This window comes from Chlamydotis macqueenii, chromosome 1, assembly GCF_036417535.1.
Source record: "Chlamydotis macqueenii isolate bChlMac1 chromosome 1, bChlMac1.mat, whole genome shotgun sequence".
NCBI lineage: Eukaryota > Metazoa > Chordata > Aves > Otidiformes > Otididae > Chlamydotis > Chlamydotis macqueenii.
In genome coordinates, this window is record NC_141556.1 from 80,214,091 (window position 1) to 80,238,543 (window position 24,453).

Genomic DNA, 24,453 nt, shown 5'->3' on the forward strand with positions numbered 1-24,453 from the left:
GGTGGATCCCTGCTCCTCCGTGGGCCTCCATGGGCTGCAGGGGGACAGCCGGCCTCACCATGGCCTGCACCACGGGCTGCAGGGGAATCTTGCCAGGAGCAACTTCACCTCTCCCTCTCCTTCTTCACTGATCTTCCGGTAGAGATCTTCCAGGAGACATCCCCTTCCCTTTCTTAAATACATTATTGCCAATTGGCTCAGCCGCAGGCAGCAGTGAGCCCACCCTGGAGCAGGCCAGGCCCACTGAATAAAGGCGAAGCATCAAGCAGCTTCTCGCAGAAGCCACCACTGTAGTCCCCTCCGCTACAGAAACCCAACACCAAGATAAATGTCCCCTTAACAGCTAGAGATCGGGGTGCAGTTTCAGCAATGCTGGTGACCTGCAGACTGCGTGAGCGGAATATGCCCCTCTCATCCCAGAAATGACCTTCCCGGTGCCCGTGGAAGTGTCCAAACCCCAGACCGACAGTGTCCCTGCTCCCTTGAACGGACCTAAATTGGTCAAGAAAGTAGACAAAGGAGGGGTTTCTTATACTGAGCAGTGGAACGCAAAGTGGTATTTTCCAGGCTAATACCGTCTGCATTGATAAGGAGACCAGCAGTCAAGGCCTGCTCCCATCCAATCAATAGTAACACTGGTGTTAATATCCCTAACATCCCTGAATCTTGTTGTTTCTGGATGTAACTGTGGAAGGTAATCGAGGTCTGGATTTGAAGGCAGGCAAAACATGAGCACGGTGGAAGGACTGGCACCGAGCTGAGTGGGCGCTCCTCACCGTGAATGCTCCCCAGCCCTGCCACAGCAAGGAAATTTTCATCAAGAGCCGGCTGTTGCACACCTTCAAGAGTCTATCCTGAACATCAGCGCTGTCCCCGCATGTCCTTGCCACCTTAGTTACCTGTCCCATCAAGGGTGCCGTTTCCCTCAGTCAGCTTGGGAACAAGGAGGCCCGACAACCTCCCCCCAGACCCTGCAGAAGACTTTGTTATCAAGGGCAGAGTGTTGATTGAGCAGGAAAATTCTGCGGGAGGGTGGCAATGTCCTCATGCAGCTGAGATGTGGGGGGATTTTCAGCAGTGGAGCCTCGGGTTGTGTTGGTTGAACCGTCACTAGATGTGACTGCAGCCAGCTGTGTAGGACCTGTAGTGCTCAGGAGAAAACCCTGGGAGAGGGTCGATGTGCTTACCTTGGTCAAGCACCTCCCAAGCAGCACGTCTGATTCTTCACAGCTCACCGTGTTGAGCCTGGCTGTCTAGCGCAACCTGTCCTCGAGCGACCTGAAGGTCCTGCAGGTCTGTGGGTGACCCAAGAGGCAACTGAAGAGTTGCCACAGGCAACTGACACCAAGACAGAACACGGAACCTCTGCCCAGAGCTGTGTCACAGAGAAGCCCTTGCCCTTGTCTGGGAAGGGAGGCGGTCACCTTGTCTTGGCCTTGGCATGTGCCAAATTTCTGAGCTCAGGAGCCCTCTGTTGACATGACGTGCGGGTTTGCAGGGCTTTGGGGGTGACCAGATGAGTGCAAGCCCTGTTGTTTTCAGACGTCAATGGCTCAGTTTACAGTCCCCCTTCCTCCTTTTCCTTTCAAGTAGATCCCCTTCTTTGCTTGTGTCCTGGTTCTGGCTAGGATAGAGTTAATATTCACCTGAGCTGGGTGGAGAACTGGAGCTGGTAGCCCCTATGGCTGGGGCACCCAGCTGGGACAATTAACTAATTAGCTACCAGCTGGGGTTAATTTACCCAAATTAGCCAAAGGGCTATTCCATCCCATCTGACATCATGCTCAGTATAGAAGTGAGGAGGGTGCTGAGGGGAGCCTCCTGCTACTTGGAAGGAACTAGGTGTGGAGATTTGTTGTAAGCCATTATACTGTATGTGTGTTGCATCAGTGTTTTGTTTTCTTCTGTTTTTGCTGTTAAATTTACTTTTTGTTCAATCTCAACCCACATGTTTTTGCTAGTTTATTTTTGTTGTTTACCAATTGTCCCTTCTGTCCCACTGGAGGGTGGTGGGGGGAGTGAGAGAGACTGCGTAGCCTGGTCCCAATCGGGGCTGAACTGCCAGTTATTTTGTCACCCAGTGTGATGCACGAAGGGTTGCGATAACAAGCAATCTGACTTTGTTTTTTTGTTTTTATTTTCTTGAAACGAATTTGTTTATACACACTTATTGTATTGGTTGTTAGCGGTCATGATGTTGCAGTGGTTGGTTATGTTGTTGTATTGTCTACGCTCCTGTATGTACTATGTGTTCCCAGTAGCGGTGTTTATCACCTCAGGGAAAATGATGAGAGTTATCCTTCTGTTATCCTACGCAATATCAATCTATGACATGGTGACATCAATGGCCTTAGAGAGAAATTGGTATTCCTATGCAGATAACTTCCCAAATTCTTTCACTCCCAGGGTAGTTAAACCCCTTTTTGAGAACTTTGAAGATCTGGGGGATATTCAAGCCACTCTGGTGTTGTTGTTATGTATCTTGAATGTGTGCCAAGTCTTGTCTAGGGCTGCAAAACCACTTTCTGGGAATCTCCTCCCGAGATTTACCCTAAGGCAAGATAGTAATACGTGGCATGGTATGAGGGAGAGCAAACTGACCTGCAGTGTAGGTACTCAAACTCCAGCCACAGGCATTGCAGCTGAATCAGAGGGTGAACCCGTGCTGGTATCAGTTGCCCCTGTGTACAAGAAGACTTGGAAGCAGAAGTCAGCTCGTTTAGTGAGGGATGAAGAAGCCCCTTCTAGGAGGGAGCAGGAGGAAGAAGAGGAAGATTTATTTGCTGCATGCCGAGGAAGAACTCCTAAATGAGACAGTAAGCACCCGATCTCTATCCCTGAGCGAGCTGCGAGACATGCGAAAAGATTTTAGCCGTCATCCCGGGGAGCACATTATCAGCTGGCTGCTGCGGTGCTGGGATAATGGGGCCAATAGCTTGGAATTAGAGGGCAGAGAAGCTAGGCAATCCATTTCTAGAGAAGCGAGCATTGACAAAGCAGTTGGAAAAGGGACACAAGCCCTCAGCCTCTGGAGGCGACTCCTGTCAGGTGTGAAGGAGAGGTATCCTTTCAAGGAGGATATAATGTGTCACCCAGGCAAGTGGGCTGCCATGGAGAGGGGTATCCAGTACCCGAGGGAATTAGCTGTGCTGGAGATTATTTATGATGACCTGGACAATGATCAGTTACCTAAGGATCCAGATGAAGTCAGGTGCACACGACAAATGTGGCGGAAGTTTGTTCAAAGTGCACCGTCATCATGTGCCAACTCCTTGGCAGATATGACCTGGAAAGATGGAGAGGAAGAAAGAGTGGATGAACTGGCTGGCTGACTCCGGCAGTACGAGGAAAGCCAGTCTTCCTCCCTGCGGTCCTGTGTCTCGGCTGTGGAGAAACTGTCCCAGGAGTTCCAGCAATTCAAAGCAGATATGTCGGCTTCCCCACCGGTACGGGCCAATATTTCAGCTATTAGGAGTAAACGTTTCCCTGCTCAAGAGAGACGGTATACGCGGCGGGGTACCCTGTGGTTTACCTTGCGTGACCAAGGAGAGGACATGAGGGAGTGGGATGGGAAGCCTACCTCTAGCCTAGAGGCACGGGTACGTGAGTTGTGTGGAAAAACCATTGCAAATAGAAGTTCTCCCTGGAAAACTGCTGCACCAGTCTCCAATAGGCAGAGTAGAAGGAATAGCTTTAGTTCTGACCCTCTTGAAGGGACCTCTCGTGCATATTTAAAAGAAATGAACAATGAATGCTGTGGCCAGGATTAGAGAGGCCCTGCCTCCAGCCAGGCGGAGGAGAGGGACAACAGAGTTTATTGGACTGTGTGGATCCGATGGCCTGGCACGTCAGACCCACAGGAGTATAAAGCTCTAGTGGATACCTGTGCCAATGTACCTTGATGCCGTCAAAAGAGAAAGGGGCAGAAGCCATTTGTATTTCTGGAGTGCCAGGAGGATCCCAACAGCTGTCTGTATTGGAGGCTGAAGTGAGCCTGACAGGGAATGAGTGGCAAAAGCACCCCACAGTGACTGGCCCAGATGCTCCATGCATTCTTGGTATAGATTACCTCAGAAGGGGGTATTTCAAGGACCCAAAAGGGTATCGGTGGGCTTTTGGTGTAGGTGCTTTGGAGATGGAGGAAATTGTACAGTTGTCCACCTTGCCTGGTCTGTCAGAGGATCCTTCCGTTGTGGGGTTGCTGAAGGTTGAAGAACAACAGGTGCCAATTGCTACCACAACTGTGCACCGGCGGCAGTATCGCAGCAACCGAGACTCCCTGATCCCCATCCATAAGCTGATTCGTCGGCTGGAGAGCCAGGGAGTGATCAGCAAGCCCCGCTCTCCTTTTAACAGTCCTATATGGCCAGTGAGAAAATCAAGTGGAGAGTGGAGGTTAACAGCGGACTGTCGTGGCCTGAATGAGGTAACACCAGCACTGAGTGCTGCCGTGCCAGACATGTTAGAACTTCAGTATGAACTGGAATCCCAGGCAGCCAAGTGGTATGCCACCATTGATATTGCCAACGCGTTTTGCTCAATCCCATTGGCAGCAGAATGCAAGCCACAGTTTTCTTTCACTTGGAGGGGGGTCCAGTACACTTGGAATCGACTGCCCCAGAGCTGGAAACGCAGCCCCACCATTTGCCATGGACTGATCCAGACTGCACTGGGAAAGGGTGGCGCTCCAGAGCACCTGCAGTACATTGATGGCATCATCGTATGGGGCAACACAGCAGCAGAAGCTTTTCAAAAAGGGGAGAAAATAATTAAAATCCTCCTGAAAGCTGGGTTTGCCATAGAACGAAGTAAGGTGAAAGGACCTGCAAGAGAGATACAGTTTTTGGGGATAAAATGGCAAGATGGGCGTTGTCGGATTCCAATAGATATAGTCAACAAAATAACAGCTATGGCTGTGCCGAGTGACAAAAAGGAAACGCAAGCTTTCCTGGGCGTTGTGGGTTTCTGGAGGATGCATATTCCAAATTATAGTTTGATTGTAAGCCCTCTGTATAAAGTCACCTGAAAGAAGAATGATTTTAAATGGGGCCCTGAACAACAGCAAGCTTTTGAACAAATTAAACAAGAAATTGTTCACGCGGTGGCTCTCGGGCCAGTCCGGACAGGGCAAGAGGTAAGAAATGTGCTCTACAGCGCAGCTGGGGAGAATGGCCCTACCTGGAGTCTCTGGCAGAAAGCAGCAGGGGAAACCCGTGGTCGACCCCTTGGGTTTTGGAGCTGGGGATATAAAGGATCTGAGGCCTTCTATACTCCAGCTGGAAAAGAAATCCTGTCAGCATACGAAGGAGTTTGAGCTGCTTCAGAAGTGATTGGTACTGAAGCACAGCTCCTCTTAGCACCCCGACTGCCAGTGCTGGGCTGGATGTTCAAAGGAAGGGTGCCCTCTGTGCATCATACAAATGGGCTCGTGATCGAGGGGTGGATTTAACCATGGACACTATTGCACAGGTTATCCATGAATGTGAAATATGTGCTGCAATCAAACAAGCCAAGTGGATAAAGCCTCTGTGGTATGGAGGACGATGGCTAATGCCAACACAATCAGTAATCCCTCTGCTTTTTAGAAGGATTTTTTTTTTACCTTCACGGAGGCTAGACACAGCCCTGCATTTCAGAGCAAGCCCTGAAATAGAGCTTCTGCAAACTAACAGTGGTGTCACCTCATCCTCCTGAGAGGAGGAGACCTACATCCCCAAAGGAGCAAGGCAAATTCTCCTCCAAATAAATATGTGAAGCTGGTGGATCCAAGGTGTACATGCGCAAAAGGCATCTGGGTTTTGATGATCACATCACCATCACGGGACACAGAGGGGTGCAGAGAGGCCCTGCCTCTCCCTGCTGTTGCCCAACAGGTACAGTCATTGCTGTTCCACTTCCCACCTGGACCAAAGGCCCAGCTGGTCCCATTGGGTTGTTTTCTCACTGTGCTGGCAAAGAAAGAGCAGCAGGAGCTGGCTCCACCTGCAGCCACAGCTCCCTGGCAGCTTGTCTCCTCTGGGATGCCTATGAGGGGCCTCTTAGCACATGAACCCGTGGAGGATGCCATCAGGCGAGCGTGTGACTGCAGAGCTCGTTCTCCTGGTCCTGTTTGGGAGAACTCACTATTTGCTGCAGGTGCCTCAGTGGTAGCTCAGAAGAAGGGACCCAGGCCAGGGGACACACTGAAGTTAAGATGTGAGGAGGCCCTGCTGCCTGGTACAGCCGTGGCCCATTGTGATGAGCAGGTCTTCTCCGTGGCCGTGCTCTGGCTTCTGGGTGGGTGCACCCAGCTGGGTGCAGAAGCAGCTTGAGAGGAGGCGGGGAGAGCAGCACCAAGGGCAGGAGACGTCTGGAGAGGCACAGTGCCAAAGATGCAAAAGCTCTCAGCACGTGCCTGAAGCTGGCCCTAGCGGGGCAGTGGGAATTTTACCACTGACGCCAGTGGGCTCAGAGTGATGCCAGCATTGCCCTCGTGTGGACATTTCACCCGTGGGGTCTGAACAAGACGGACAACCCCAAGGCAATGGTATTCATGGGGACACAAGCAAAGGAAGTATAGCTGGCTTTGGGTGGACTTATGCATTTCTACATGGTGGCCAACATACAGGGAAGGATTATAAAAAGCAGTGTTTTGCCTTTCCCTTTTCCCCTGCATACTGATAGTGTAAGGGCTTCCTGTTCTGGAAAAAAACTCTGCTGCTGACTCAGAGAGAGCAGTTCCAAAAAGCAGAATTTAACTGAAAGGCAACAGACTGGACACATGAAAATCAAGGCATTTAATAAAACACAATGTCTTTTTTTTCTTATGTAAAACTTGTCTTAAATATCTACAAATATACATTTGTTGAAGAGCAAGAGAAAACTCCTTCTTCTGGAGGTACACAGTAATGTTTGAAAGGAAGCTAAAGAAAGGTATTTGGGGGATTGGATGGAATAGGCCAGGCAAGATTTTTTTCCTTGGCTTCTCTGTTAAAAGCTCCACAGATGGTGGCACTGGTGACAGTTTTGCCCGGAGCTGGGATATCTGCGATCCCAACAGAAGTTTTTTTTTCTCTCCTGGAACTGGAGGTGATGGTGTGTGCGTTGCTTGGATAGTATTTCATGGCCAACATGCAAAAAAATTCTTTCACCCCTCTCCTGAAGCTTGCTTTATACATGAAGTAGAGGGTGGGCTTAGAGGCTGAGGCACTGAAAGAGATGCAGGTGATGGCCAGGAAAACCAAGGAGCTCTTTCTGACATCTGTTTCCTGTGGGTGCCACAGCTGTACCAGGCAAAAAGGGAGCCAGGACAGGAGAAACTCCAGGCTTAGCACGAAGAACATCTTGACGGTTTTGACCTTTGTTCTCCGGATGATATTCATTGTCCTCCTGACAGTTGTGCCATTGGTGCCTATTCTCCAAATGTACTTGATGATCTTCTGGTAGAAGAAGATAATGAGGATGGTCGGGATCACAAACTCCACCAAGAGCTGGCTGATAGTGTAGACGACTCCTTCCCAAGAACTGGGGAGAAAAAAGTTGCAGTGGTCGTCGCTGTTGGAGCCGTAGAAAAAGAACACCGGTGATGCAAATACGGTGTCAAACAGCCAAGAGGCCAGAATAATTTTCTTGGCTTGCTTTCTAAACACTTTGAACCTCAGCGGGTAGGCGATAATATAGAATCGATCCACGCAGATGGAGAGGAACACGTGTATCTGGACTCCGGGGGTGAGGTACTGTATGTACCTTCCCAGCTTGCACAGCCCATTTCCCAGCGTCCACCTGCCGTAGGTGAACTGGAGCAGCATGAAGGGTGCGCTTGTGACGCTGATGAGAAGGTCTGCACAAGCCATGGAGACAACAAAGAGGTTGATGGTGGATTTGGTGTTCCTGCTCCTGTGGACCACTAAGCAAACGAGGGAGTTTCCAAAGACGGAGACCAGCCACAGTGCTCCCAAAACCGTGCTGGCTGCTGCAATTTCCCCCGGGCTCAGTCCACAGTGGAAACCAGTGTGGTTCCCACCCGAGCTGGGTCCTGTGGCTGACTCCGACATCTTGTAGGAAGCAGGCGGGATGGCGGTTTCGGAGGAGCTCTTGTTCTGCAGCAGGAGCAAGAAGGTAGGGAGGACGAAAGGAACACTGCTGTTCTGCACGCTGTGGGCAAACATGGCCGCGTCTTTTGCTCAGGCTGCATAAAGAGAGAAGAGAAAAGGTTTGATGGAAAAAGTAGGTGTGAAAAATCTACCATGACCAATGAAAGGTCATTTAAAGAAGTATACATTGATTTCAGAGGAACGGTTCAGAAATAGACAGTGAGACTATTGGGTAGAACAGAAGCCAATAAGTTTCCTGCAGCTTTTTATTAATGGCCTGGCTACATTAGGACAGGCATTTCTGTCCTCTGAAAGACTGTCGTAGTTTAGACTCTCTGGGGCCCAAGCTCTAACCAGTCATTCACTCACCTTCCCAACCCCCACCCCCGAGGGACTGGTGGAGAGAGAATATAAGAAAAGGTTCCAGAGGGTCAAGATAAGCACAGGGAGGGGTCATTCAACCATGTAGGGGCCAGACGTGAGAGACTTGGGGAAACTAATTCAACACTAAACCCCAAGTAAGGCAATGAGAGACAGAAGTAGATCTGAAGAACTGGACTTTTACTGTCTGAGCTGCTCTGGGGCTGTGGTCAGTGGAATCCTGGCCATTGCAGACTGCAGTTGGCACAACCATAGCATACTGGTTATACAGAAGCCCGCCACTAATCCATTTTAGACTAGTATTCAGTAATGCATAGCTGTTACTATTAACGATAATTGTGTTCGATCCAGTTGGTGACTGCCAGGGATCTTAGGAAACACATTTCGTTTTGGAAACACCTTGTGTTTGAGAGTTTCTGAAACTAAATATGGCTGGACTTCAGTTCTGTGAAAATTTAAACTTCCCCCTACTCCTCCCCTCTTCCGGGGCTTAAGTTCACTCCCGAGTATCTCTACCGCCTCTGCCCTGAGCAGCACAGGGTGGGGGACAGGGAATGTGGGTTGCAGCCAGTCCAGCCCACGCTGGTTTTGGCCTCTCCTTCCTCTTAGGAAAAGAACTCCTCTCATTCTTGCCCTGCTGCAGCTTAGGGTCCCTCCCACGGGCTGCATGCCTTCATGAACTGCTCCAGCGTGGGGTCCTTTTCCACGGGGTGCAGTCCCTCAGGAACCGGCCGCCCCAGCGCGGGCCCTCCACGGGCCACAGCCTCCGTCGGGCATCCGCCTGCCCCGGCGTGGGGTCCTCCCCGGGCTGCAGGTGGATCCCTGCTCCTCCGTGGGCCTCCATGGGCTGCAGGGGGACAGCCGGCCTCACCATGGCCTGCACCACGGGCTGCAGGGGAATCTTGCCAGGAGCAACTTCACCTCTCCCTCTCCTTCTTCACTGATCTTCCGGTAGAGATCTTCCAGGAGACATCCCCTTCCCTTTCTTAAATACATTATTGCCAATTGGCTCAGCCGCAGGCAGCAGTGAGCCCACCCTGGAGCAGGCCAGGCCCACTGGATAAAGGCGAAGCATCAAGCAGCTTCTCGCAGAAGCCACCGCTGTAGTCCCCTCCGCTACAGAAACCCAACACCAAGATAAATGTCCCCTTAACAGCTAGAGATCGGGGTGCAGTTTCAGCAATGCTGGTGACCTGCAGACTGCGTGAGCGGAATATGCCCCTCTCATCCCAGAAATGACCTTCCCGGTGCCCGTGGAAGTGTCCAAACCCCAGACCGACAGTGTCCCTGCTCCCTTGAACGGACCTAAATTGGTCAAGAAAGTAGACAAAGGAGGGGTTTCTTATACTGAGCAGTGGAACGCAAAGTGGTATTTTCCAGGCTAATACCGTCTGCATTGATAAGGAGACCAGCAGTCAAGGCCTGCTCCCATCCAATCAATAGTAACACTGGTGTTGATATCCCTAACATCCCTGAATCTTGTTGTTTCTGGATGTAACTGTGGAAGGTAATCGAGGTCTGGATTTGAAGGCAGGCAAAAGATGAGCACGGTGGAAGGACCGGCACAGAGCTGAGTGGGCGCTTCTCACCGTGAATGCTCCCCAGCCCTGCCACAGCAAGGAAATTTTCATCAAGAGCCGGCCGTTGCACACCTTCAAGAGTCTATCCTGAACATCAGCGCTGTCCCCGCATGTCCTTGCCACCTTAGTTACCTGTCCCATCAAGGGTGCCGTTTCCCTCAGTCAGCTTGGGAACAAGGAGGCCTGACAACCTCCCCCCAGACCCTGCAGAAGACTTTGTTATCAAGGGCAGAGTGTTGATTGAGCAGGAAAATTCTGCGGGAGGGTGGCAATGTCCTCATGCAGCTGAGATGTGGGGGGATTTTCAGCAGTGGAGCCTCGGGTTGTGTTGGTTGAACCGTCACTAGATGTGACTGCAGCCAGCTGTGTAGGACCTGTAGTGCTCAGGAGAAAACCCTGGGAGAGGGTCGATGTGCTTACCTTGGTCAAGCACCTCCCAAGCAGCACGTCTGATTCTTCACAGCTCACCGTGTTGAGCCTGGCTGTCTAGCGCAACCTGTCCTCGAGCGACCTGAAGGTCCTGCAGGTCTGTGGGTGACCCAAGAGGCAACTGAAGAGTTGCCACAGGCAACTGACACCAAGACAGAACACGGAACTTCTGCCCGGAGCTGTGTCACAGAGAAGCCCTTGCCCAGGTCTGGGAAGGGAGGCGGTCACCTTGTCTTGGCCTTGGCATGTGCCAAATTTCTGAGCTCAGGAGCCCTCTGTTGACATGACGTGCGGGTTTGCAGGGCTTTGGGGGTGACCAGATGAGTGCAAGCCCTGTTGTTTTCAGACGTCAATGGCTCAGTTTACAGTCCCCCCTTCCTCCTTTTCCTTTCAAGTAGATCCCCTTCTTTGCTTGTGTCCTGGTTCTGGCTAGGATAGAGTTAATATTCACCTGAGCTGGGTGGAGAACTGGAGCTGGTAGCCCCTATGGCTGGGGCACCCAGCTGGGACAATTAACTAATTAGCTACCAGCTGGGGTTAATTTACCCAAATTAGCCAAAGGGCTATTCCATCCCCTCTGACATCATGCTCAGTATAGAAGTGAGGAGGGTGCTGAGGGGAGCCTCCTGCTACTTGGAAGGAACTAGGTGTGGAGATTTGTTGTAAGCCATTATACTGTATTTGTGTTGCATCAGTGTTTTGTTTTCTTCTGTTTTTGCTGTTAAATTTACTTTTTGTTCAATCTCAACCCACGTATTTTTCCAATTATTTATTTTATTTTAACCAATTCTCCCTTTTGTCCCACTGGAGGGTGGGGAGGGTGGAGTGAGAGAGAGACTGTGTAGTCTGGTCCTGATCGCGGCTGAACTACAACAGCGTGCCAGACCCTTGCAGCCCTTCCTCCTTCTCTTCATCTCTTCCCTGTACAGGCGTTGCTTGTCTGGCACTGACAACGTAGCCTTGATGGCTCTGAGGCCGGGTAGTGAATGGCAAGAAATCATAGAGCATGAGTCAAGAGAAGAGGTTGGAACTGGGCTTAAAGGCGATGATGGCTCTGTTAGCTGCCAAACAGCTCGCTATAAGATGGAGAGTAGTGGAACCTGGGGGCCCTCAGCGTTTACTTCTCTAAAGCAGCACAGAGCAGTCATGCAACGGGGACTCTCATTGCTGACTCCCAACCACCGCTAATGCTAACACAATCAGTAATCCATCTGCTTTTTAGAAAGTTTTCTTTTACCTTCACAGACGCTAGACACAGTCCTGCATTTCAGAGCAAGCCCTGAAATAGAGCTTCTGCAAACTAACAGTGGTGTCACCGCATCCTCCTGAGAGGAGGAGACCTACATCCCCAAAGGAGCAAGGCAAATTCTCCTCCAAATAAATATGTGAAGCTGGTGGACCCAAGGTGTACATGCGCAAAAGGCATCTGGGTTTTGATGAGCACATCAACCATCACCCCTCTGCAGAGGGGTGCAGAGAGGCCCTGCCTCTCCTTGCTGTTGCCTAACAGGCACAGTCATTGCTGTTCCACTTCCCACCTGGACCAAAGGCCCAGCTGGTCCCATTGGGTTGTTTTCTCACTGTGCTGGCAAAGAAAGAGCAGCAGGAGCTGGCTCCACCTGCAGCCACAGCTCCCTGGCAGCTTGTCTCCTCTGGGATGCCTATGAGGGGCCTCTTAGCACATGAACCCGTGGAGGATGCCATCAGGCGAGCGTGTGACTGCAGAGCTTGTTCTCCTGGTCCTGTTTGGGAGAACTCACTATTTGCTGCAGGTGCCTCAGTGGTAGCTCAGAAGAAGGGACCCAGGCCAGGGGACACACTGAAGTTAAGATGTGAGGAGGCCCTGCTGCCTGGTACAGCCGTGGCCCATTGTGATGAGCAGGTCTTCTCCATGGCCGTGCTCTGGCTTCTGGGTGGGTGCACCCAGCTGGGTGCAGAAGCAGCTTGAGAGGAGGCGGGGAGAGCAGCACCAAGGGCAGGAGAGGCACAGTGCCAAAGATGCAAAAGCTCTCAGCACGTGCCTGAAGCTGGCCCTAGCGGGGCAGTGGGAATTTTACCACTGACGCCAGTGGGCTCAGAGTGATGCCAGCATTGCCCTCGTGTGGACATTTCACCCGTGGGGTCTGAACAAGACGGACAACCCCAAGGCAATGGTATTCATGGGGACACAAGCAAAGGAAGTATAGCTGGCTTTGGGTGGACTTATGCATTTCTACATGGTGGCCAACATACAGGGAAGGATTATAAAAAGCAGTGTTTTTCCTTTCCCTTTTCCCCTGCATACTGATAGTGTAAGGGCTTCCTGTTCTGGAAAAAAACTCTGCTGCTGACTCAGAGAGAGCAGTTCCAAAAAGCAGAATTTAACTGAAAGGCAACAGACTGGACACATGAAAATCAAGGCATTTAATAAAACACAATGTCTTTTTTTTCTTATGTAAAACTTGTCTTAAATATCTACAAATATACATTTGTTGAAGAGCAAGAGAAAACTCCTTCTTCTGGAGGTACACAGTAATGTTTGAAAGGAAGCTAAAGAAAGGTATTTGGGGGATTGGATGGAATAGGCCAGGCAAGATTTTTTTCCTTGGCTTCTCTGTTAAAAGCTTCACAGATGGTAGCACTGGTGACAGTTTTGCCCGGAGCTGGGATATCTGCGATGCCAACAGAAGTTTTTTTTTCTCTCCTGGAACTGGAGGTGATGGTGTGTGCGTTGCTTGGATAGTATTTCATGGCCAACATGCAAAAAAATTCTTTCACCCCTCTCCTGAAGCTTGCTTTATACATGAAGTAGAGGGTGGGCTTAGAGGCTGAGGCACTGAAAGAGATGCAGGTGATGGCCAGGAAAACCAAGGAGCTCTTTCTGACATCTGTTTCCTGCGGGTGCCACAGCTGTACCAGGCAAAAAGGGAGCCAGGACAGGAGAAACTCCAGGCTTAGCACGAAGAACATCTTGACGGTTTTGACCTTTGTTCTCCGGATGATATTCATTGTCCTCCTGACAGTTGTGCCATTGGTGCCTATTCTCCAAATGTACTTGATGATCTTCTGGTAGAAGAAGATAATGAGGATGGTCGGGATCACAAACTCCACCAAGAGCTGGCTGATAGTGTAGACGACTCCTTCCCAAGAACTGGGGAGAAAAAAGTTGCAGTGGTCGTCGCTGTTGGAGCCGTAGAAAAAGAACACCGGTGATGCAAATACGGTGTCAAACAGCCAAGAGGCCAGAATAATTTTCTTGGCTTGCTTTCTAAACACTTTGAACCTCAGCGGGTAGGCGATAATATAGAATCGATCCACGCAGATGGAGAGGAACACGTGTATCTGGACTCCGGGGGTGAGGTACTGTATGTACCTTCCCAGCTTGCACAGCCCATTTCCCAGCGTCCACCTGCCGTAGGTGAACTGGAGCAGCATGAAGGGTGCGCTTGTGACGCTGATGAGAAGGTCTGCACAAGCCATGGAGACAACAAAGAGGTTGATGGTGGATTTGGTGTTCCTGCTCCTGTGGACCACTAAGCAAACGAGGGAGTTTCCAAAGATGGAGACCAGCCACAGTGCTCCCAAAACCGTGCTGGCTGCTGCAATTTCCCCCGGGCTCAGTCCACAGTGGAAACCAGTGTGGTTCCCACCCGAGCTGGGTCCTGTGGCTGACTCCGACATCTTGTAGGAAGCAGGCGGGATGGCGGTTTCGGAGGAGCTCTTGTTCTGCAGCAGGAGCAAGAAGGTAGGGAGGACGAAAGGAACACTGCTGTTCTGCACGCTGTGGGCAAACATGGCCGCGTCTTTTGCTCAGGCTGCATAAAGAGAGAAGAGAAAAGGTTTGATGGAAAAAGTAGGTGTGAAAAATCTACCATGACCAATGAAAGGTCATTTAAAGTAGTATACATTGATTTCAGAGGAACGGTTCAGAAATAGACAGTGAGACTATTGGGTAGAACAGAAGCCAATAAGTTTCCTGCAGCTTTTTATTAACGGCCTGGCTACATTAGGACAGGCATTTCTGTCCTCTGAAAGACTGTCGTAGTTTAGACTCTCTGGGGCCCAAGCTCTAACCAGTCATTCACTCACCTTCCCCACCCCCCCGAGGGACTGGTGGAGAGAGAATATAAGAAAAGGTTCCAGAGGGTCAAGATAAGCACAGGGAGGGGTCATTCAACCATGTAGGGGCCAGACGTGAGAGACTTGGGGAAACTAATTCAACACTAAACCCCAAGTAAGGCAATGAGAGACAGAAGTAGATCTGAAGAACTGGACTTTTACTGTCTGAGCTGCTCTGGGGCTGTGGTCAGTGGAATCCTGGCCATTGCAGACTGCAGTTGGCACAACCATAGCATACTGGTTATACAGAAGCCCGCCACTAATCCATTTTAGACTAGTATTCAGTAATGCATAGCTGTTACTATTAACGATAATTGTGTTCGATCCAGTTGGTGACTGCCAGGGATCTTAGGAAACACATTTCGTTTTGGAAACACCTTGTGTTTGAGAGTTTCTGAAACTAAATATGGCTGGACTTCAGTTCTGTGAAAATTTAAACTTCCCCCTACTCCTCCCCTCTTCCGGGGCTTAAGTTCACTCCCGAGTATCTCTACCGCCTCTGCCCTGAGCAGCACAGGGTGGGGGACAGGGAATGTGGGTTGCAGCCAGTCCAGCCCACGCTGGTTTTGGCCTCTCCTTCCTCTTAGGAAAAGAACTCCTCTCATTCTTGCCCTGCTGCAGCTTAGGGTCCCTCCCACGGGCTGCATGCCTTCATGAACTGCTCCAGCGTGGGGTCCTTTTCCACGGGGTGCAGTCCCTCAGGAACCGGCCGCCCCAGCGCGGGCCCTCCACGGGCCACAGCCTCCGTCGGGCATCCGCCTGCCCCGGCGTGGGGTCCTCCCCGGGCTGCAGGTGGATCCCTGCTCCTCCGTGGGCCTCCATGGGCTGCAGGGGGACAGCCGGCCTCACCATGGCCTGCACCACGGGCTGCAGGGGAATCTTGCCAGGAGCAACTTCACCTCTCCCTCTCCTTCTTCACTGATCTTCCGGTAGAGATCTTCCAGGAGACATCCCCTTCCCTTTCTTAAATACATTATTGCCAATTGGCTCAGCCGCAGGCAGCAGTGAGCCCACCCTGGAGCAGGCCAGGCCCACTGGATAAAGGCGAAGCATCAAGCAGCTTCTCGCAGAAGCCACCGCTGTAGTCCCCTCCGCTACAGAAACCCAACACCAAGATAAATGTCCCCTTAACAGCTAGAGATCGGGGTGCAGTTTCAGCAATGCTGGTGACCTGCAGACTGCGTGAGCGGAATATGCCCCTCTCATCCCAGAAATGACCTTCCCGGTGCCCGTGGAAGTGTCCAAACCCCAGACCGACAGTGTCCCTGCTCCCTTGAACGGACCTAAATTGGTCAAGAAAGTAGACAAAGGAGGGGTTTCTTATACTGAGCAGTGGAACGCAAAGTGGTATTTTCCAGGCTAATACCGTCTGCATTGATAAGGAGACCAGCAGTCAAGGCCTGCTCCCATCCAATCAATAGTAACACTGGTGTTGATATCCCTAACATCCCTGAATCTTGTTGTTTCTGGATGTAACTGTGGAAGGTAATCGAGGTCTGGATTTGAAGGCAGGCAAAAGATGAGCACGGTGGAAGGACCGGCACAGAGCTGAGTGGGCGCTTCTCACCGTGAATGCTCCCCAGCCCTGCCACAGCAAGGAAATTTTCATCAAGAGCCGGCCGTTGCACACCTTCAAGAGTCTATCCTGAACATCAGCGCTGTCCCCGCATGTCCTTGCCACCTTAGTTACCTGTCCCATCAAGGGTGCCGTTTCCCTCAGTCAGCTTGGGAACAAGGAGGCCTGACAACCTCCCCCCAGACCCTGCAGAAGACTTTGTTATCAAGGGCAGAGTGTTGATTGAGCAGGAAAATTCTGCGGGAGGGTGGCAATGTCCTCATGCAGCTGAGATGTGGGGGGATTTTCAGCAGTGGAGCCTCGGGTTGTGTTGGTTGAACCGTCACTAGATGTGACTGCAGCCAGCTGTGTAGGACCTGTAGTGCTCAGGAGAAAACCCTGGGAGAGGGTCGATGTGCTTACCTTGGTCAAGCACCTCCCAAGCAGCACGTCTGATTCTTCACAGCTCACCGTGTTGAGCCTGGCTGTCTAGCGCAACCTGTCCTCGAGCGACCTGAAGGTCCTGCAGGTCTGTGGGTGACCCAAGAGGCAACTGAAGAGTTGCCACAGGCAACTGACACCAAGACAGAACACGGAACTTCTGCCCGGAGCTGTGTCACAGAGAAGCCCTTGCCCAGGTCTGGGAAGGGAGGCGGTCACCTTGTCTTGGCCTTGGCATGTGCCAAATTTCTGAGCTCAGGAGCCCTCTGTTGACATGACGTGCGGGTTTGCAGGGCTTTGGGGGTGACCAGATGAGTGCAAGCCCTGTTGTTTTCAGACGTCAATGGCTCAGTTTACAGTCCCCCCTTCCTCCTTTTCCTTTCAAGTAGATCCCCTTCTTTGCTTGTGTCCTGGTTCTGGCTAGGATAGAGTTAATATTCACCTGAGCTGGGTGGAGAACTGGAGCTGGTAGCCCCTATGGCTGGGGCACCCAGCTGGGACAATTAACTAATTAGCTACCAGCTGGGGTTAATTTACCCAAATTAGCCAAAGGGCTATTCCATCCCCTCTGACATCATGCTCAGTATAGAAGTGAGGAGGGTGCTGAGGGGAGCCTCCTGCTACTTGGAAGGAACTAGGTGTGGAGATTTGTTGTAAGCCATTATACTGTATTTGTGTTGCATCAGTGTTTTGTTTTCTTCTGTTTTTGCTGTTAAATTTACTTTTTGTTCAATCTCAACCCACGTATTTTTCCAATTATTTATTTTATTTTAACCAATTCTCCCTTTTGTCCCACTGGAGGGTGGGGAGGGTGGAGTGAGAGAGAGACTGTGTAGTCTGGTCCTGATCGCGGCTGAACTACAACAGCGTGCCAGACCCTTGCAGCCCTTCCTCCTTCTCTTCATCTCTTCCCTGTACAGGCGTTGCTTGTCTGGCACTGACAACGTAGCCTTGATGGCTCTGAGGCCGGGTAGTGAATGGCAAGAAATCATAGAGCATGAGTCAAGAGAAGAGGTTGGAACTGGGCTTAAAGGCGATGATGGCTCTGTTAGCTGCCAAACAGCTCGCTATAAGATGGAGAGTAGTGGAACCTGGGGGCCCTCAGCGTTTACTTCTCTAAAGCAGCACAGAGCAGTCATGCAACGGGGACTCTCATTGCTGACTCCCAACCACCGCTAATGCTAACACAATCAGTAATCCATCTGCTTTTTAGAAAGTTTTCTTTTACCTTCACAGACGCTAGACACAGTCCTGCATTTCAGAGCAAGCCCTGAAATAGAGCTTCTGCAAACTAACAGTGGTGTCACCGCATCCTCCTGAGAGGAGGAGACCTACATCCCCAAAGGAGCAAGGCAAATTCTCCTCCAAATAAATATGTGAAGCTGGTGGACCCAAGGTGTACATGCGCAAAAGGCATCTGGGTTTTGATGAGCACATCAACCATCACCCCTCTGCAGAGGGGTGCAGAGAGGCCCTGCCTCTCCTTGCTGTTGCCTAACAGGCACAGTCATTGCTGTTCCACTTCCCACCTGGACCAAAGGCCCAGCTGGTCCCATTGGGTTGTTTTCTCACTGTGCTGGTAAAGAAAGAGCAGCAGGAGCTGGCTCCACCTGCAGCCACAGCTCCCTGGCAGCTTGTCTCCTCTGGGATGCCTATGAGGGGCCTCTTAGCACATGAACCCGTGGAGGATGCCATCAGGCGAGCGTGTGACTGCAGAGCTTGTTCTCCTGGTCCTGTTTGGGAGAACTCACTATTTGCTGCAGGTGCCTCAGTGGTAGCTCAGAAGAAGGGACCCAGGCCAGGGGACACACTGAAGTTAAGATGTGAGGAGGCCCTGCTGCCTGGTACAGCCGTGGCCCATTGTGATGAGCAGGTCTTCTCCATGGCCGTGCTCTGGCTTCTGGGTGGGTGCACCCAGCTGGGTGCAGAAGCAGCTTGAGAGGAGGCGGGGAGAGCAGCACCAAGGGCAGGAGAGGCACAGTGCCAAAGATGCAAAAGCTCTCAGCACGTGCCTGAAGCTGGCCCTAGCGGGGCAGTGGGAATTTTACCACTGACGCCAGTGGGCTCAGAGTGATGCCAGCATTGCCCTCGTGTGGACATTTCACCCGTGGGGTCTGAACAAGACGGACAACCCCAAGGCAATGGTATTCATGGGGACACAAGCAAAGGAAGTATAGCTGGCTTTGGGTGGACTTATGCATTTCTACATGGTGGCCAACATACAGGGAAGGATTATAAAAAGCAGTGTTTTTCCTTTCCCTTTTCCCCTGCATACTGATAGTGTAAGGGCTTCCTGTTCTGGAAAAAAACTCTGCTGCTGACTCAGAGAGAGCAGTTCCAAAAAGCAGAATTTAACTGAAAGGCAACAGACTGGACACATGAAAATCAAGGCATTTAATAAAACACAATGTCTTTTTTTTCTTATGTAAAACTTGTCTTAAATATCTACAAATATACATTTGTTGAAGAGCAAGAGAAAACTCCTTCTTCTGGAGGTACACAGTAATGTTTGAAAGGAAGCTAAAGAAAGGTATTTGGGGGATTGGATGGAATAGGCCAGGCAAGATTTTTTTCCTTGGCTTCTCTGTTAAAAGCTTCACAGATGGTAGCACTGGTGACAGTTTTGCCCGGAGCTGGGATATCTGCGATCCCAACAGAAGTTTTTTTTTCTCTCCTGGAACTGGAGGTGATGGTGTGTGCGTTGCTTGGATAGTATTTCATGGCCAACATGCAAAAAAATTCTTTCACCCCTCTCCTGAAGCTTGCTTTATACATGAAGTAGAGGGTGGGCTTAGAGGCTGAGGCACTGAAAGAGATGCAGGTGATGGCCAGGAAAACCAAGGAGCTCTTTCTGACATCTGTTTCCTGTGGGTGCCACAGCTGTACCAGGCAAAAAGGGAGCCAGGACAGGAGAAACTCCAGGCTTAGCACGAAGAACATCTTGACGGTTTTGACCTTTGTTCTCCGGATGATATTCATTGTCCTCCTGACAGTTGTGCCATTGGTGCCTATTCTCCAAATGTACTTGATGATCTTCTGGTAGAAGAAGATAATGAGGATGGTCGGGATCACAAACTCCACCAAGAGCTGGCTGATAGTGTAGACGACTCCTTCCCAAGAACTGGGGAGAAAAAAGTTGCAGTGGTCGTCGCTGTTGGAGCCGTAGAAAAAGAACACCGGTGATGCAAATACGGTGTCAAACAGCCAAGAGGCCAGAATAATTTTCTTGGCTTGCTTTCTAAACACTTTGAACCTCAGCGGGTAGGCGATAATATAGAATCGATCCACGCAGATGGAGAGGAACACGTGTATCTGGACTCCGGGGGTGAGGTACTGTATGTACCTTCCCAGCTTGCACAGCCCATTTCCCAGCGTCCACCTGCCGTAGGTGAACTGGAGCAGCATGAAGGGTGCGCTTGTGACGCTGATGAGAAGGTCTGCACAAGCCATGGAGACAACAAAGAGGTTGATGGTGGATTTGGTGTTCCTGCTCCTGTGGACCACTAAGCAAACGAGGGAGTTTCCAAAGATGGAGACCAGCCACAGTGCTCCCAAAACCGTGCTGGCTGCTGCAATTTCCCCCGGGCTCAGTCCACAGTGGAAACCAGTGTGGTTCCCACCCGAGCTGGGTCCTGTGGCTGACTCCGACATCTTGTAGGAAGCAGGCGGGATGGCGGTTTCGGAGGAGCTCTTGTTCTGCAGCAGGAGCAAGAAGGTAGGGAGGACGAAAGGAACACTGCTGTTCTGCACGCTGTGGGCAAACATGGCCGCGTCTTTTGCTCAGGCTGCATAAAGAGAGAAGAGAAAAGGTTTGATGGAAAAAGTAGGTGTGAAAAATCTACCATGACCAATGAAAGGTCATTTAAAGTAGTATACATTGATTTCAGAGGAACGGTTCAGAAATAGACAGTGAGACTATTGGGTAGAACAGAAGCCAATAAGTTTCCTGCAGCTTTTTATTAACGGCCTGGCTACATTAGGACAGGCATTTCTGTCCTCTGAAAGACTGTCGTAGTTTAGACTCTCTGGGGCCCAAGCTCTAACCAGTCATTCACTCACCTTCCCCACCCCCCCGAGGGACTGGTGGAGAGAGAATATAAGAAAAGGTTCCAGAGGGTCAAGATAAGCACAGGGAGGGGTCATTCAACCATGTAGGGGCCAGACGTGAGAGACTTGGGGAAACTAATTCAACACTAAACCCCAAGTAAGGCAATGAGAGACAGAAGTAGATCTGAAGAACTGGACTTTTACTGTCTGAGCTGCTCTGGGGCTGTGGTCAGTGGAATCCTGGCCATTGCAGACTGCAGTTGGCACAACCATAGCATACTGGTTATACAGAAGCCCGCCACTAATCCATTTTAGACTAGTATTCAGTAATGCATAGCTGTTACTATTAACGATAATTGTGTTCGATCCAGTTGGTGACTGCCAGGGATCTTAGGAAACACATTTCGTTTTGGAAACACCTTGTGTTTGAGAGTTTCTGAAACTAAATATGGCTGGACTTCAGTTCTGTGAAAATTTAAACTTCCCCCTACTCCTCCCCTCTTCCGGGGCTTAAGTTCACTCCCGAGTATCTCTACCGCCTCTGCCCTGAGCAGCACAGGGTGGGGGACAGGGAATGTGGGTTGCAGCCAGTCCAGCCCACGCTGGTTTTGGCCTCTCCTTCCTCTTAGGAAAAGAACTCCTCTCATTCTTGCCCTGCTGCAGCTTAGGGTCCCTCCCACGGGCTGCATGCCTTCATGAACTGCTCCAGCGTGGGGTCCTTTTCCACGGGGTGCAGTCCCTCAGGAACCGGCCGCCCCAGCGCGGGCCCTCCACGGGCCACAGCCTCCGTCGGGCATCCGCCTGCCCCGGCGTGGGGTCCTCCCCGGGCTGCAGGTGGATCCCTGCTCCTCCGTGGGCCTCCATGGGCTGCAGGGGGACAGCCGGCCTCACCATGGCCTGCACCACGGGCTGCAGGGGAATCTTGCCAGGAGCAACTTCACCTCTCCCTCTCCTTCTTCACTGATCTTCCGGTAGAGATCTTCCAGGAGACATCCCCTTCCCTTTCTTAAATACATTATTGCCAATTGGCTCAGCCGCAGGCAGCAGTGAGCCCACCCTGGAGCAGGCCAGGCCCACTGGATAAAGGCGAAGCATCAAGCAGCTTCTCGCAGAAGCCACCGCTGTAGTCCCCTCCGCTACAGAAACCCAACACCAAGATAAATGTCCCCTTAACAGCTAGAGATCGGGGTGCAGTTTCAGCAATGCTGGTGACCTGCAGACTGCGTGAGCGGAATATGCCCCTCTCATCCCAGAAATGACCTTCCCGGTGCCCGTGGAAGTGTCCAAACCCCAGACCGACAGTGTCCCTGCTCCCTTGAACGGACCTAAATTGGTCAAGAAAGTAGACAAAGGAGGGGTTTCTTATACTGAGCAGTGGAACGCAAAGTGGTATTTTCCAGGCTAATACCGTCTGCATTGATAAGGAGACCAGCAGTCAAGGCCTGCTCCCATCCAATCAATAGTAACACTGGTGTTGATATCCCTAACATTCCTGAATCTTGTTGTTTCTGGATGTAACTGTGGAAGGTAATCGAGGTCTGGATTTGAAGGCAGGCAAAAGATGAGCACGGTGGAAGGACCGGCACAGAGCTGAGTGGGCGCTTCTCACCGTGAATGCTCCCCAGCCCTGCCACAGCAAGGAAATTTTCATCAAGAGCCGGCCGTTGCACACCTTCAAGAGTCTATCCTGAACATCAGCGCTGTCCCCGCATGTCCTTGCCACCTTAGTTACTGTCTCATCAAGGGTGCCGTTTCCCACAGTCAGCTTGGGAACAAGGAGGCCTGACAACCTCCCCCCAGACCCTGCAGAAGACTTTGTTATCAAGGGCAGAGTGTTGACTGAGCAGGAAAATTCTGCGGGAGGGTGGCAATGTCCTCATGCAGCTGAGATGTGGGGGGATTTTCAGCAGTGGAGCCTCGGGTTGTGTTGGTTGAACCGTCACTAGATGTGACTGCAGCCAGCTGTGTAGGACCTGTAGTGCTCAGGAGAAAACCCTGGGAGAGGGTCGATGTGCTTACCTTGGTCAAGCACCTCCCAAGCAGCACGTCTGATTCTTCACAGCTCACCGTGTTGAGCCTGGCTGTCTAGCGCAACCTGTCCTCGAGCGACCTGAAGGTCCTGCAGGTCTGTGGGTGACCCAAGAGGCAACTGAAGAGTTGCCACAGGCAACTGACACCAAGACAGAACACGGAACTTCTGCCCGGAGCTGTGTCACAGAGAAGCCCTTGCCCAGGTCTGGGAAGGGAGGCGGTCACCTTGTCTTGGCCTTGGCATGTGCCAAATTTCTGAGCTCAGGAGCCCTCTGTTGACATGACGTGCGGGTTTGCAGGGCTTTGGGGGTGACCAGATGAGTGCAAGCCCTGTTGTTTTCAGACGTCAATGGCTCAGTTTACAGTCCCCCCTTCCTCCTTTTCCTTTCAAGTAGATCCCCTTCTTTGCTTGTGTCCTGGTTCTGGCTAGGATAGAGTTAATATTCACCTGAGCTGGGTGGAGAACTGGAGCTGGTAGCCCCTATGGCTGGGGCACCCAGCTGGGACAATTAACTAATTAGCTACCAGCTGGGGTTAATTTACCCAAATTAGCCAAAGGGCTATTCCATCCCCTCTGACATCATGCTCAGTATAGAAGTGAGGAGGGTGCTGAGGGGAGCCTCCTGCTACTTGGAAGGAACTAGGTGTGGAGATTTGTTGTAAGCCATTATACTGTATTTGTGTTGCATCAGTGTTTTGTTTTCTTCTGTTTTTGCTGTTAAATTTACTTTTTGTTCAATCTCAACCCACGTATTTTTCCAATTATTTATTTTATTTTAACCAATTCTCCCTTTTGTCCCACTGGAGGGTGGGGAGGGTGGAGTGAGAGAGAGACTGTGTAGTCTGGTCCTGATCGCGGCTGAACTACAACAGCGTGCCAGACCCTTGCAGCCCTTCCTCCTTCTCTTCATCTCTTCCCTGTACAGGCGTTGCTTGTCTGGCACTGACAACGTAGCCTTGATGGCTCTGAGGCCGGGTAGTGAATGGCAAGAAATCATAGAGCATGAGGCAAGAGAAGAGGTTGGAACTGGGCTTAAAGGCGATGATGGCTCTGTTAGCTGCCAAACAGCTCGCTATAAGATGGAGAGTAGTGGAACCTGGGGGCCCTCAGCGTTTACCTCTCTAAAGCAGCACAGAGCAGTCATGCAACGGGGACTCTCATTGCTGACTCCCAACCACCGCTAATGCTAACACAATCAGTAATCCATCTGCTTTTTAGAAAGTTTTCTTTTACCTTCACAGACGCTAGACACAGCCCTGCATTTCAGAGCAAGCCCTGAAATAGAGCTTCTGCAAACTAACAGTGGTGTTACCTCATCCTCCTGAGAGGAGGAGACCTACATCCCCAAAGGAGTAAGGCAAATTCTCCTCCAAATAAATATGTGAAGCTGATGGACCCAAGGTGTACATGCGCAAAAGGCATCTGGGTTTTGATGAGCACATCAACCATCACCCCTCTGCAGAGGGGTGCAGAGAGGCCCTGCCTCTCCTTGCTGTTGCCTAACAGGCACAGTCATTGCTGTTCCACTTCCCACCTGGACCAAAGGCCCAGCTGGTCCCATTGGGTTGTTTTCTCACTGTGCTGGTAAAGAAAGAGCAGCAGGAGCTGGCTCCACCTGCAGCCACAGCTCCCTGGCAGCTTGTCTCCTCTGGGATGCCTATGAGGGGCCTCTTAGCACATGAACCCATGGAGGATGCCATCAGGCGAGCGTGTGACTGCAGAGCTTGTTCTCCTGGTCCTGTTTGGGAGAACTCACTATTTGCTGCAGGTGCCTCAGTGGTAGCTCAGAAGAAGGGACCCAGGCCAGGGGACACACTG

At 51.2% G+C, this 24,453-nt stretch overlaps 3 protein-coding genes across 3 annotated transcripts; all 3 read right to left on the reverse strand.

Moving 5' to 3' along the window:
• Nucleotides 1–6,902: 6,902 nt before the first annotated feature.
• LOC147602159 (putative G protein-coupled receptor 19) lies at nt 6,903–8,147 on the reverse strand. Its single transcript, XM_086758166.1, has one exon. The coding sequence runs from the start codon at nt 8,145–8,147 to the stop codon at nt 6,903–6,905; it is 1,245 nt and encodes a 414-aa protein (XP_086614292.1).
• Nucleotides 8,148–12,991: 4,844 nt separating this feature from the next.
• On the reverse strand, nt 12,992–14,236 carry LOC147602160 (putative G protein-coupled receptor 19). The gene has a single exon (XM_086758273.1). It carries the CDS (start codon nt 14,234–14,236, stop codon nt 12,992–12,994), a length of 1,245 nt encoding a protein of 414 aa, XP_086614399.1.
• Nucleotides 14,237–19,076: 4,840 nt separating this feature from the next.
• On the reverse strand, nt 19,077–20,321 carry LOC147602161 (putative G protein-coupled receptor 19). The gene has a single exon (XM_086758387.1). It carries the CDS (start codon nt 20,319–20,321, stop codon nt 19,077–19,079), a length of 1,245 nt encoding a protein of 414 aa, XP_086614513.1.
• Between the last annotated feature and the right edge of the window lie 4,132 nt (nt 20,322–24,453).